This window comes from Pleurodeles waltl, chromosome 5 (genome assembly GCF_031143425.1).
Source record: "Pleurodeles waltl isolate 20211129_DDA chromosome 5, aPleWal1.hap1.20221129, whole genome shotgun sequence".
Lineage (NCBI taxonomy): Eukaryota > Metazoa > Chordata > Amphibia > Caudata > Salamandridae > Pleurodeles > Pleurodeles waltl.
Window position 1 is genome coordinate 1,369,924,197 of NC_090444.1, and position 14,461 is coordinate 1,369,938,657.

The window sequence follows — 14,461 nt, forward strand, 5'->3', positions numbered from 1 at the left end:
CTGCTTGATTTTATTCACAGTATTTAATCTGAGTTCACTGTTGTGTTCCAAATAATTATTATTGAGTTTTGAACAAAGTTTCATGGAACGCTTTTAACTACATGTCTAGTTGAAGAATAGTTCTGCAGAATGAAATAAGTAAAAGTGCATCAGGCCACTTACTGTTAATTGTTCATCTTTAAAAATGTCACAAAGGCTACATTTTGTGATTCAAACTGAGCACTGGGTATGAAGGTTAAGAGATGCACTTGGTGCCAAGTGATGCAGATGAAACAGGCCATGCAGAATTAAATCACCTACTTTGGCTGAATTCTAACATAAAGGATTTCAGCCTTCACTTGCTGCTCATATCAGTCCAGCTGCCAGTACAAAATGATAATAGTATTTTATTAGAATGAACATAAAGACTTGGGGCCTGATTACGACCTTGGCAGATGGAATACTCCATCACAATCGAGATGGATAGCCCTCCCACTATTTTACAAGTTCGATAGGATATAATGGAACTTGTAATACGCCGGACAGGATATCCCTCACGTTTGTGACAGAGTATCCCATCCGTCAAGGTTGTAATCTGGCCCTTATTGTTGAAACAGGTATGTAGGTGTGAATCATCTCTGAAACTCAAATTAGTCTTTCCCTCCTGTGCTAAGATTAGCTTAGTGAATAGACAAATGAAGGTGGGATTCAAAATATAACCATTGTTTTCTCAATGATCCCTCAATGAAAGAGAATGTCCCTATAACTTCTCAAAGGATTGATTGATACCTGAAATGCATCTCACTTAGATATTCCTCAGTGGATTGTGTGGTGGTTACAGTCCAACTGGTTTTCTGGCTTGGATTGGCACATTGACTAAGTTCTTAGTGCCAGGTACGTCTATAAAACTGAATTCTTGGCTGTGTTCTAAAAGATGATATAGAACATGTATCACCATAGTTGCCACAGGTCATGTGGAAATACAGAACCTGGCATCACACCATCATGTTAACTCTGCTTCAGCTCGGTTTCATGGTATAAAGGCATAAAGTGATCGGCTGAAGGCTATTATTGGAGGTGGGTGTGTGGGGGCTGCTCTCCTTTGAGTTCCTGCTATTTCACGCAGGAACGCAAAGGAGAGCAGCGATAGTCTCTCGAGTCCAATTTTTTTCGTGCTCTGCGATATAGTTGTTCTACTGTGCTATTAAGACGTGCCTGCTCACTAATGAGCTGTGTTTAGCCCTTTTAATATTCACGTGTGCAGCGCCTTCGTTGTTTGATTCTGAGAACGTCTGTCTCTTGCAAATGTTATTTTGCATCTAGTATTTTTGTGATGAACATTCAAGTAAGCCATGACCTTCTAATAAATGTACATACTGTTTATTATTCTGAATGTCTTTAGCATCATTGTAAGTACTAAACCATGAAATATAGGTATTGAAAAAATCGTAATATAAAAAGCTTGATTTGTTTTTCCTTTTATTTTAAGGGGGATCCTCCCAGTAACCCCCATACACCTTCTCTCTATTACTCTTCCATTATTTCGTTTGGGCATTGCTATTTCTTTAATGTGTTTCATAAACTGGCTTGCCTGCTCTTTGGCTTCTTTTAATATAGTGCTTTTAGCGCTATTAATTTTGCATCTCCAATTTTGTTATCAGTTTATCCCTTTTATTCCCAGTTTTGCTGTTTTTATCTTTCTTGGGTTTATTCCAAAATCATGGTAAAATGTTGCCTGAATGTGTTGCTTCTTTTGAGTTGAGATGTTATTTTGCTTAGAGGCTAAATGTTTTGTTCATGGAAATGATCCATGTATTTTTTTCAAAATCTTCCCTAAACGTTCAAGCCATGTTTTGACAGTTTGGAAGTACACTTCAAAGTGAAGAAGTCTTGGCGTGCTCTCTCCTGGCACAAATGTGTGACACGTTCACACGTTTGGGTAAATTGCAGTACAGAACTACAATGCACATTTTGCTTCGCTTAAGAAGCAAAGGGCAGAAGCCATACAGAGCCATTTTCCTACTTTATTTGTGACTGTTTACAACATGCAATCCTCACCTGCATCTGCAAGAAACTAACAGCACATCCTCTTGTGATGCCCAATTGCCCACCAATATCAAAAGCTCCAAACCCAAAGTAAAGATCTGGAAGTTACCTGTAACCTGCAAGAGTATATGAAGAAAAATCCTTATTGAATGATCACCAGTCTAAATGTATACCCTCCTAAGGCACAGAATCAGCCTTAGCAGACATTAAAACTCTCATCCTCTCTCATGATCGATGGCAGTAAACTGATGTAATATTTGTTGACATCTCTGTTTCATATAACCTGATCAACCACACCTTCCTTTTGAGCAGGCATCAGGAATTGATAGGGATATTGCAGATAGCATGAGTGAATTTGCTTGCGTCTTCTAAACCACACAGGAACATAATGCAGGCCCCTGCTGCGTGGTGGAGGGTGTGCAGGTGGTGGTGGGGGGGGGGGGCACAAGGGTTGACCCTTCAGGGGGCCCTTCCAGCCCAAGGCCAATGAATATCTGTGAAATATGAGAGACTCAGGAACCCCTCATCACATTTGGAAGGGCCCCTTATCACTTTGTGTTACATCACTGCAACCGGAGCCCACTAAATTCATATTTTTCAGGGCCTTAACAATGTCCACTTTAGAATAAAGGAAAGATGGGGTTGGTGAAGACGAGCCCTAGCATTGCAGCTTCTATTTTAGCTCTGCTAATCCCGATCCCTATCCTGTTGAATAGCGGTATTTACCCTGGCTTCCACTGAGTCATCCCCCCTCTTGATCTCTCTGACCAGCTGTCTCGCTCCTGCTGCCTGACTCTGCTGCTGCCATCCAACTGCCAGACCTACTGTGAGACACAACCCGGTGGACCACACTACAGGCCTGACAGGTGGTACCTTGGCTGCACCGCTGGCACCTTCCTGCCGGCCCAGGGGCACTTCAAACCAGCGGCGCATGCTGGAGTGGGTGCTGGTGCTGCCAGTGCTCTTTGCTTACCTGTAAGTCTCGGTCTTGTGCTCTCCTTCTATCCCTCGGGACATGGCAGCCTTTTTTAGCTCCTTGAACTCTCACTGACTTATGGTGTGCCTCATTTGTTCCTTACGCTACACTGTCCCTGAGGACCCACAGCAACATCCGGCACCTTGCGCTGGCTGCTTTTAATATCGGTGAGCCCTGATGGCGGTTCCCATTTATGGTGACCATTTTGGATTGGGCTTGACTGCCCTTGGTGATGTCTATAGGTAGTTGAGTGCCACCATCTTGCCTGTGTTGGGACAACTCCACCTACTACAGTGCCTTAGACCTTCTTACTTCCCCATTTCACAGTTTTACAGACCTTTCCAACAGTGGCATAAGGGAAATTTACAGCCTTTATTTGCCTCTACTAGTTATGGGTCAGGGGTGATCTGATTTATGACACTACACATCCAGTCCAACAGGGCATGCCTAAAAAGGTACTAAAATACTATGACCAGTCCTATTCTCAGAGGCAGTAGCTGGGAACCAGTTGCAGTACCCCTGCACCCACAAGGCATCCATGGATCCATCTTCCCTGGATATGATATTATAGGAACTGTGGGATATCAAGATGTCTCTTTTCATGAAGAAAGCTTCTTTAGCAAATACTGTTTTTTAAAGGCATCTTTTATTGTTTACAGCTATAAATAGCAATGAAAATAAAAAAACATAAACATCACAGCCATCCCTAACCATTTGACATGCAGTAATGTGTTATCGCAGCTCAAATCCCAGCAAAGGAAAAATCATAAGCATCTTGTCCCATCACTCTCCCGCCTCAGTACTACAGATGCAAGAGCATCATGACAGGAGAAACATGTTCCTCATCCTTAGAAAAATGCATCCTGTGACCCCTCCATCCCCTTTTCAGTTAATACTGTTGAACTTAAACATTTGCATACAGATATGAATATTTTCAAAACATGGCTGACAAGGATGGAGGGAAGACTTACAGACCTGGAACAGAGAATAGACAATTCCCCAGATTGGGGTTCAGAAGTTTAGCACCTACAAAACAGCCTCTTTGCTTTAGGAGACAGCAGCCACCGAGGCAACATCTGAATTTTTGGGGATCGGGAAAAAGAAGGCAGCACTGATCACAAAAGCTTCTTACTAATCTAGTTGTCCTTCCTTCTACAAATCACACCTGACCCTCCACTGAAGCTTCAAAGGGCACACAGAGTGAAAACATACCAAGACCCATATATGGTTGCACCTTGCCAAATAATAGCCTGCCTTCTTCGACATAGGTTCATGATACCCTATAGCTCTAACAACAACACTGTCTGTACTAGTACAAAGATCATAGGATCTTGATGGCAGCTAATTACTGGGCAGAGAAAACCGTCAGGAAAACATTTTTGGGATTGAAACTAGCACTGAAACACAAGGGTATATGCTATGCCTTCATGGACCCACCGATCAGGATCATGACAGTGAACTATGTTACCAGAGAATACACAGACCCTCCCCTGGCATTGGTAAACTTCATGGACATTATTAATGATCAACCTATGGATACTGTCTCAATATCTGCTCACACTTCCTCAACCCCATGAGAGAATCCACAACATAGTGCACTGTTCGGAGCACTGTGATAATGATGACGAAAGTTGCTCACACTCTCGCCATGCCACTGACCAAAGCCCGAGACAAATCCAGATCTACTTTGAAATACAGTTAGTGGTAACATCATAGTTGCAGACATACTCTTGGCTTTCACCCATAATTCATGGCATCTTCTATGCGGGTCAGGGTAGCATAAGCCCGAACTTAAGTTCTTTTTGTTGGTTCCTGCACAACGCGTTTTGGCCCACAAACTAGTTGATTTCCTGTTAAGACTCGATCTGCAGCATTCTGCCACCTTGCTGATGGGTTGCTGTGGTCAGTCCCCTTAGACCTGCATGCCCTACCCGCATCATGCCTCCAAGGACCCAGATGTGCTTTCCATTAACGTTCAAGGGCTCAACAACTATATCAAACCATACCACATGACGACTCACAATCCTGACTTTGCTGTCCTACAAGAGACCCATCTCTCAGATACTGAATCCTCTAAGTTTTGATGAGATCGGGTGGGGACTGTTTTTTTGTTTGTTTGTTTTTTTGCAGCTGGTTCACACTCTAAGAAGGGTGACACTGCCATACTTTTGCATAAATTGCTGGCTACCTGTATGAAAAACTGGATATTCAATCCTCCTACATACCTGGTGGCAGCATATCTGCCCCTAATAGTTCTAAACTCAATTTATTTCTCTAGACTTCACTGTGTGCTTACTGAATCTGACCATTCTATAGTTCTGCTGGGAGTTGAATGGAACATCACACTTGACCCCATTCTCGTCCAAAACAGGCCCCTAGAACTGAACCGCAATAGGGACCAGATGGCCCTTCTTGATTTGCTGACTGAACACTCACTGTGGATTCCTGCCATCTTCTCTCTCCTCAAGACCGGGACTACACTTTTTACTCTCATCCACACACCTCTGATTCCAGAATACATGTTTTTTTTATGTCTGGATCCCAGACTCTCAACCTTTCAACCTGTGAGATTATACCCCATGATGTATTGGAGCAGTCCCTCCTCCAGATGGTGCTAGAATTGAGAATCCTTCACCCACCACCAGGCGAGAATGCTAGTCTGAAAATGTATAGAGCCAAGAGCTACATTGCAGCACCATCTACAGCAATACTTGGAGCTCAATGGGGGTACTTTTCACTCCCAGGAGACTTATGCGCAGCCTGCGAGGCTTCTATGCGGGTCAGTTAATCAATTAAGTGGCTATTCCCTTAACAAAAATCCCTAGTAACCAAACAACACACGGAAAGATGAGTCCTTGCCTTTCTGAAAAATACCACCACACTCTCTCTCAATAGATCCTTAGCAGAAGGAGCCCTTGGATGTAATAAACCAAAAATTGAGTTTGGCAAAAAGGCAAGTCGATGGTTGGCCCAGCAACTGAAACAATTAGACATTCAGTGCTCTGTAGTGGCCATCAAAACAACCATGGTCTTGACAAATAACCCGGCTCAGATAACAGACAAATTTGCCTCCTTTTACACAATATTATATTCTTTGACAATGGACAAGGCTTAAACTGTGGGTGAACATAGATTATTTGAAACCTTACCACTTTCCCGCCTTATGGAGGAATAACCTGATGCTCAAGAACATGACTTCAGGGAAAACCCCTAGTAACAATGACTTTCCCATTTATTACTTTAAAATTAGCACAAAGATAGTAGCCCCACTTTTAAGCATGATGTACAAGGACATGAGAGAAATGCCACCCCGCCCAGCTACAATTTTTCTCCTTCCAAAACCAGAGAAGGATCAACTTCACTGTGATAGCTCTAGACCTATCTTCCTAATCAACATGGGCATGAAAATATTGGCCAAAGACTTCGCCACTAGACTTTGACTGTACATCCCTCCCTCGATACAGAAGTCTCAGATTGGAGTCATCCCTTGGATGTTGTCTTCTAATAATATGTGACTACTCTCTTATCTCCTATGGCAAGCGAGCAAAGATCAGGAACATAATGTGGCAATCTCACTTGATGCAGAAAAGGCATTTGATCGCATTGAATTTTATTATTTTTTCAGACTGCTGCAAAGGGCAGGGTTAAAAGAGTACTTTGTGTGAATGATTATTTTGCTGTACAGCTCCCCTACAACCTTTATTGAGAGCAACATTGTTCTTTCCCATCAAATTATCATTTCCAGGGGAACACACCAGGGGTGTCCTCTCACCTTTATACTTCCTTAAATTAAAGTATGGTGGAAGGTCGTTGGGGACCAGTGTCTGATGTTATGGATCAGCATCAACTTTTGTGTCCCTTCTACACTAAGTTACCTTCAGTTCAAGAAACATTCTTTCAACTTAGTCCAACCTATTCATGAACATGTTGAAGAATGTCTTCTCTTGGTTCACCCAGTGCATCCAATTGGACTCAAACTCTCTTGGACTCTGAACTTTGCATTGTTATGCCTCCTTTCTATCAAACATTCTGAATTGGCATAGATAATGTGTAGCGCTATACGGAATTCCTAATTAGATAAACAATTCTAGTTCCGCTTTCAGACATCAACAAAGAAGGGAACCAGTTCTCTTTTTTGCCTATTCATTATTTTTTTTAAATTCCTTTTCATGTATTTGTATGCCAATATAAAGTAAACAAACATTAAATAACTGTTTGCAAATACATTACCAGCACTGATCTCTTGGGTATCGGAACATAAGTGTGTATATTATCTTTCCCATAATGAACATGAGTACCACTGAGAGGAGTAATATCACAAGACTCAAGCACCTAGAGACACCTTACTATGTTGATATGTATATGTAATAATATCATTATGAGATCGCCTATGTGAATACTGGTACATTAATAGAGACTACATAGTTTAAGTCCAGCTATAAATGGGTGTTAAATCCATTTTTTATTTACTGGTAACTGGGTTTCACAAGAAATGGTACAGTAGGAATTGATTATGGCAACTAAGAGTAGATTTTGATGCATAAATCAAAGCCCTGGGTGCATCAAGCATCATAAGGGGGTTGGTTTTGAATGGGATACTCGTATTTATTTATCTATTTGGACTAAAGAAGACCATTTCATGCATGCCTACTAACGTTTTGCATGAACCTAAAATGTAATCAAATATGTTCATGTTTATAAAACTGTTAATTTAAAATGTATGTACCTCATAAAGGATTGTTGTCAAATGTAGTGTTGAGAAGGTGGTGGGTGGCCAATGTTTGTATTTGGTAGACAAATAGGTATAAAAATAAGCATTCTGTAGTCATTTGGGAGCAAAGCTTGCACTTTATGGACAGAACAAGAAACCTGCAGCATGATTGTGGTCTGTGATTGGCAGATTGGTCCAGGAAGAAATAGACTACTGCCAAGCATATCTACATATTGTCTCTCTTTGTGAGGAGCTATGGTCTGCTTAGGTGGACCTCTCTGACAAACCTGAATTGTAATTACCTTAGACACAAAAGAGCAAGGAGCTTCCATTGATGGGTTCCACATGAATACAAGGTGCGTTCAGGTTTTGTCTTCCAAGACAAAGTACAAAGGTAAGTTGATGGTGAAATATGATTACAGCAGTAAATGAACAAACATGCTAAAAACCACAGATGATGAAATATCTTAGTATGTACCAGCTATCAATTTCATTTATATCCAAGCTCAAATCTTTAAATGAGGGAATCATAGGACATGGTCAATTTTGGCTTTAAAATTAATTTTGCTGAACAAATCTTACAAACAGACATCGCCAGAGCCTGTGGAATTTGTTTTTGTTTAGGATTGTTGCAGTCATGTCCAATTTATTTAATGATGGGGAGAAGTATTGTGTTCTAAAATAATACCACACAATCACAATTAAAGTTGTGATGTCATACAGATTTCCTGAAGGTTATACTTAACTATTATTTACATAACGTAAAAGTACTTAAGCAACGTATTAATTGTTATCTGCATTACATGAATGACCTTAAGATTAAAAGCACATATTTGTATGGGCAATGCTCCAAGAGGAGACCACAATACCCGGGTGCGCTAAACATGCTTCCACATTCTTTGTTTCACTTGTTCAATTACCTGAATTTAATTATTCGATTGTTTATCTTTTTATTGATTTAGGGACCAAGTATCTGGTTGCATAGAATTTCCAGAAATTCTTCCTTTACACCCCCTAGCAGTATGCTTTGCAAAATAAGTAAATATAAAGGATTCAAAGTTTACATCGTCATGCATCTTTAGGCTATCACAAATTTCCAGCAAGCACACGTTTTATCTTATGGGTACTCAACACAAATTTTGAATTTTGAATTTCTGCTTATGATTTTAATACAACATGTCATTTACAAACACATGTTTTCTGGCAGCGTTTTTTGGATCCCAGATAAATTCTTTGATCCACGTTGTGATGTACCTGTACTATGGATTAACTGCCTGTGGGCCTCATCTACAGAAATACCTGTGGTGGAAGAGATACCTAACCATCTTACAATTGGTAAGTGTGGCAGGCATCTTGAGCGTTTTAAATCTTTTTCCACTCAGCAAATTTGAATGTAAATGTTAATGGTCTCTAATTGAATGTAAGTTGAAAGCTGGATCGTGTTTTTTTTCTTACATGGTACTTGTCTGGACGTAGCAAAGTAAAATTATAATTGCTCTTCTGTGCTATCAGCTATATTTCTAATGCTTTACTTTATGTTTAAGAGATGTGCAGAGTGAAGGCCTAAGCCACAGTAATATAATAGGAGTCTCATAGCTAGCAGTAACAAAAAATATGCATGCAAACGTAACTCCAGAATTTGGATCTCATTTGAAATTGATGTTCTGCTCTCGTTTTTGGACATTGAGTAGCCCACAGTACAATAATCCAGAATCAGGAAGTTGTATTTTTTCTAATATAACACCTGTCACTTGTTTATCAAACTTTCACTGCTGAAGATGAATGAGAGAGTGGGACTAGATGGGATGAATTCTTAGATACTTAGCGTTTTTATTTTTCTCTGGTCCCCACTTAGACACTGCCGGGATTATGGCCCTGTATGTAGGCATCTACAAACCTACATCCCTTTGTTTCAGGGACATGTTTTAAACCGGTGATGAAAGATGGGGCCATGTTAGTGGATACCCTAAAAAAAGGATTTTGTTCTACTATAAAGCAACACGCCTCTGTGCTGCTAAACCCCCAAGTTATTCTGGGCCCTATTGGCGCAGTCTAAAAACCACAGAAGACAATTTTATGATCAAGAAAGCCATGCCAAACGTTTTACACAGGAGTAAATCCTGGCAAACCCCCTAATTCAGAATGAACTTTTTTTAAGAAACGTTTTTCTAAAACAGCACTGTTTTTAAGAAAGCTATTTAAGCCCAACCCACAACTTATATTATGCCTTTAGAAAGGCTGGGAATTCTGAAGTGCTGACCCTGTCCTCAAATCGTAATAACCTAGGGGAACGACCGGCTTTTATTCGTATTTGAGCCCTGCTGAGGGAATGACTGCTATTAGAATGTGAGAATTCCCACTGACACAAGAATATACTCCACCGGCTCAGCTTTGATATAAGACGTTTGTTTGACAAAGAGGTGACGTCAGCCTTTTTCCCACAAACAACAAGGCATTTAACTACAGGATGGTTTCCCTGGTACATTACTACTTATTCGTTCAACCGAACAAGAAAAAAATGAGAGCACGGACTTTCGAGAGGGAGGTCGATAATTTCCTTGAGCTGATTTATTGTGCCCTCTGACGGAGACCCATGGTCTGCCTTGTTGGGAAATTACTCAATTTTGTATCTAGAAAATTAGACTAATCTGAAAAATGCATTTTGCTTTAAATCATCAGTCCTTGGACCAATCACTTTTTTAACGCTGCTTCGCAGCTTAGCTTGAACCATAGAGATGTCAAGACAATGATAGAAACATAGTTTATCTGGTGAACAAAATATCTTAACTACTAGAATGTCTTCCTTACAGAAAGATGGATAATTGGATATGAACATTCCGAATGGATCTGCCTAATCCCAGACCAGGTGCTTATGGAGTGATGAGTACCCATAAGGGGCATCCGTCGCACTATGGAGAGGAGGAGAGCAATCCCTGAGAGCTTTAGACAAGATAAGTCAGGGTTCCAAAAAAAGTTAGGTGCTCAGAAAGAGAGCAGGGAAATACCGGAAAAGAGTGGTGGGTTTGAGCAGGCAAGAAAGACAACAAAGGGCTGCAATGAAGTGCAACACAGTAAAGGTAAAAAAAAAAAAATCACAAAAAAAAGTGGTGGAAGCTGACTGAAGCAATTGAGCATTACAGGAGGAAATAAAATGCTGCTGCAGATACATCATGCTGCAAGTCGGGAGGCACCTTGAGTGCGCAGCACCAGTGTGGGGGTGGCAAAGAGGGCAAGGAAATGTGCACAACAACGTTGCAACAAATATAAGCCGGACGTACTGGCTTTGGCAATCTTTTTTGGCATTTGTATACCCACACTGCCTTGCCCATCTGTGCTCTGCCATGCCCATGCCTGAGCTGTCACTTTCCTTGTGAATTGTTTCTTGGTGAAGTACGTGTTTTGGGGGGTGTAACACGGGCCTTTGCTGCCCCTGCGACAGGGAGAGTCACCCTTATGAGTTATTCATTCAGCCTAGGGCCTATGAATCTGCGCGGTATGTGAGCCTTGGGTGCTAACATTATATTCCGCATAGGGGCCCTTTAATTTCACGTTACATCACTAACATGGCTCTTCCATAATTAAAATATTTCTAGGTTCTTTCCATTAATGGGTACAGCCTAGAATAAGCACCTGCGAAGTTGTGCTGGACTGGCCTGGTAGTGCTGCACAGAGTGCAGTGAGTTTCATCGCAGGAGAGTGACACTCCTAGCAGTGGCGTAGCGTGGGTTGTCAGCACCCGGGGCAAGGCAAGTAATTTGGGCCCCCTAACCTGGGGCAAGGCAAGTAATTTGCGCCCCCTAACCCGTGGATTTAGTCTCTTCCAAGATGTTGCGCCCGGTGCGGCCGGCCCCCCCTGCACCCCCCCACGCTACACCACTGACTCCTAGTGCAGCAGACCACATGCATTGGTTCTATGGATGTTTGCATACCTGACTGACTCCCCGGGCCCTCTCCTTCTCGCCCCCTCCCTGCGTGCTGGCGGGATCGCTGTTCTCTCACCCGATGTGTACTCTTCACACGGACCAAAAGCGATCCTGGCATTGATCTTGGAACCTGCCAGGATTGTGCCCAGTCTTAGTTTGGCATCTCATTAGGATTGCTTAGGCTGCCCACGAGGGTTGGGAGCAGGTAAATGCTGAGGACAGAAAACCTTAATTTATAATTAGTTTTTAGTTCTGCACAATGTTTAATTTAATTTGAAATATTTCGTTTCAACTTTATTAAAACATGACACACAGAAGCCAAAAGGATTTCAAATCGAAGCATAAAGTTAAGCAGGAAATAAACATAAGTGTTACAAATGAAGCTGGGCCTATGTATGCATTGACATGTTGCTATTTTGTTAGGAAGAAAACTGTTTATACATTACAAGCAGTGCCATGTATGTTCATTTTGGGAACTTGAGGGTTTGCTATAAAAATTGCAAGTATGGGATGAAAAAGATCCAACCTTTTTAGGAAGAGTGGCATGTGAAATGGGACTGCCTGATATTGGGCCATGGGGCAATACTGCCCCTATTCCCCTGCATTCTGCGTTGCATTTTCACAATGCATGTCCTGAGATGGCAGTCGCTTATAGCTTACCTGTCCAGATCACCAGATGAATTCTGGATCCCCACTAAATATATCTTCAAGCTTATACTTAACTGGCCAACTTCTTTATTTTTGTTTCTCTCCCTTCTATCTGAAAAAGCAAGAAGGTTTGTGAGTGTGGGACGTTTGCCTGTAGCCAGTCTTAGCTTTTTAGAGAACCACGCTCCTGTAAGCCCATACTTGCAATCTTAAAAGCAGAACTGCAAGGCCTAGAATTCAACATACTAAAAAGATGGAAATGTCAAACATGATATGGTGCTATTTTGCAGATGAGGATGCAAATCTATATTCTGACCTTAAATGCACACACTTCCACCCTCCTGGATAGGAAGATCATAATATATATGAAACTCCTGTAGATAGCTCTGGTGATTGATCACTGAAAAGACAATAATACCGGTTAAAGCATAATTTAAAGGAACCTTTATGTATGTTACGCCTTCAAAAACAGATGTAGGTAGGTAAGAGATTACATAACTATCAGACAAATTAATCATCTCTGTATACAAGCTCAGCATATTTTTGAAAGAATTGTCTCCAAAATCTTCAATAAAACTATTTATATGATCTTATGTATAATCTTGAATACTAGTATCATGTTGTGCAGCATCTATTTGAATTGAAGTTTATCCAGCAGGAAAATAGACTCAACAAAATTTCTATTAATCATATTAAAATAAATATAATGTAAACTATTTTAGAGCCAAGCAAAGTTTTTCTTTGAATGAAGCATCTCCTTTCTATAAAATATTCTCTCAAAATAAAAATCTAAACCATTAAGCATGGTTCAAATTTTCCCCACAAAATGTTGTGTGCATTATTAGTCTTCAACAACATACATGAACACCTCGAGGAAGATTGCAGGTAACAATAACTTAAAGGATGCTATCGTGAATTACATGGACACAGAAAAAAATTCATGTAGCTCAGACCTCTGCTCCAGTACTCACACAAATTACACAGATATAAGCAGATATATAAAATGTCTTTAATTGGAAACCTAAGTACAAAATTGGTCCTCTTCAAATGCAGGCCTTCTATTAACATGTAAAATTATATATTTAAGAAAGTAATGAAAGCAGTCAAAAATTAAAAAAAGAAGCTTCTTAAAAACCCCAAAAAGTTTAGTTCTATTCTCTCATTGGGGAACTTATTCAATTTTGATCACCTTCATTTTGAATTCAGTTGACAGTTCTTTCAGTATAAAACAATAAGCTTTCAAGTCAAGGTCTCTTTTTTTCTAGTTAAATATTTGTCAGATATAGCTATTGAGAAGCTGCATACTTCTTATTCGGCACTCCTACTCTTGTTTATCTTCTGACTTCGGGCTTTTCAGTCTCTTTGTTATCTATATCTGTCACTGCTCCCTCGGATTTTTATTAACTTTTCCTCAGGCCGTGGAGCTTTGCAACACTATCCTTTTTTCATTAACACCTTAAGACTTTTCAGCTTTTATCAAGTCTTAATCTTCAATTTCATTTGTTTCACCTATTGCATTGACATCTTCATCAGTTTCTTGATTTGTACAACTTGCAACTGGAACACACTGATTTGCTTTAGGTACTTTCAGAGTTCGATATTTGAAACATTGGCTTTCTCGTTTTTTCTGTTCTTTTTCTTGCACTCTTAGTTCTTCTATCTGTATCCACGCAGCAAACTTGACCTTGAAGCTGAGTAGAACTAGAGGAAGTGCATCTGGGCATTTCAGTGTCATTGATGTGCACACCTTAGTAAGCTTTGCTGTCAGGGTAATGCTTGCTCTCTCCACAGCACTTGATGCTGAAGGATGATGACTGCTAAAGAACCTTTGGTCGATGTTCTTTTTTTAGCATTTTATTTAATGGCATTTTGAAAATAAAACATGCATCCAACAATTCGGTCTTACGTATTTTCTGAATCATTACAGTATGCTGTTAGCATGGAATATCTGAAAGGTAAGTATTGACATAGCTAAGTGTCTGCCAGCGAAGTGTAGTCATTTTTTCCTTATATTACAGGCCAGTAGTGCCACTCACTTACGGGGTCAGGGGTGTCGGTACCTTCTCAGTATATTTGCCTCTATTGACGGTATGGTCAGTCATAAGACTTTGAGAAGCTAGATGTTGGCCTTAACTGAATTAAGAAGAAAATGTGAATTTAATTGCATATGTTTGAATT

General features: G+C 40.5%; 1 protein-coding gene across 1 annotated transcript in view; it reads left to right on the forward strand.

Moving 5' to 3' along the window:
- ELOVL4 (ELOVL fatty acid elongase 4) overlaps positions 1 to 14,461 on the forward strand; it is a 185,482-nt gene that overhangs the window by 133,574 nt on the left and 37,447 nt on the right. Inside the window, exon 5 of the mRNA XM_069235625.1 lies at positions 8,920 to 9,047. Within this exon, the coding sequence (XP_069091726.1) occupies positions 8,920 to 9,047 (128 nt within the window). The remainder of the gene's footprint in view (positions 1 to 8,919; positions 9,048 to 14,461) is intronic.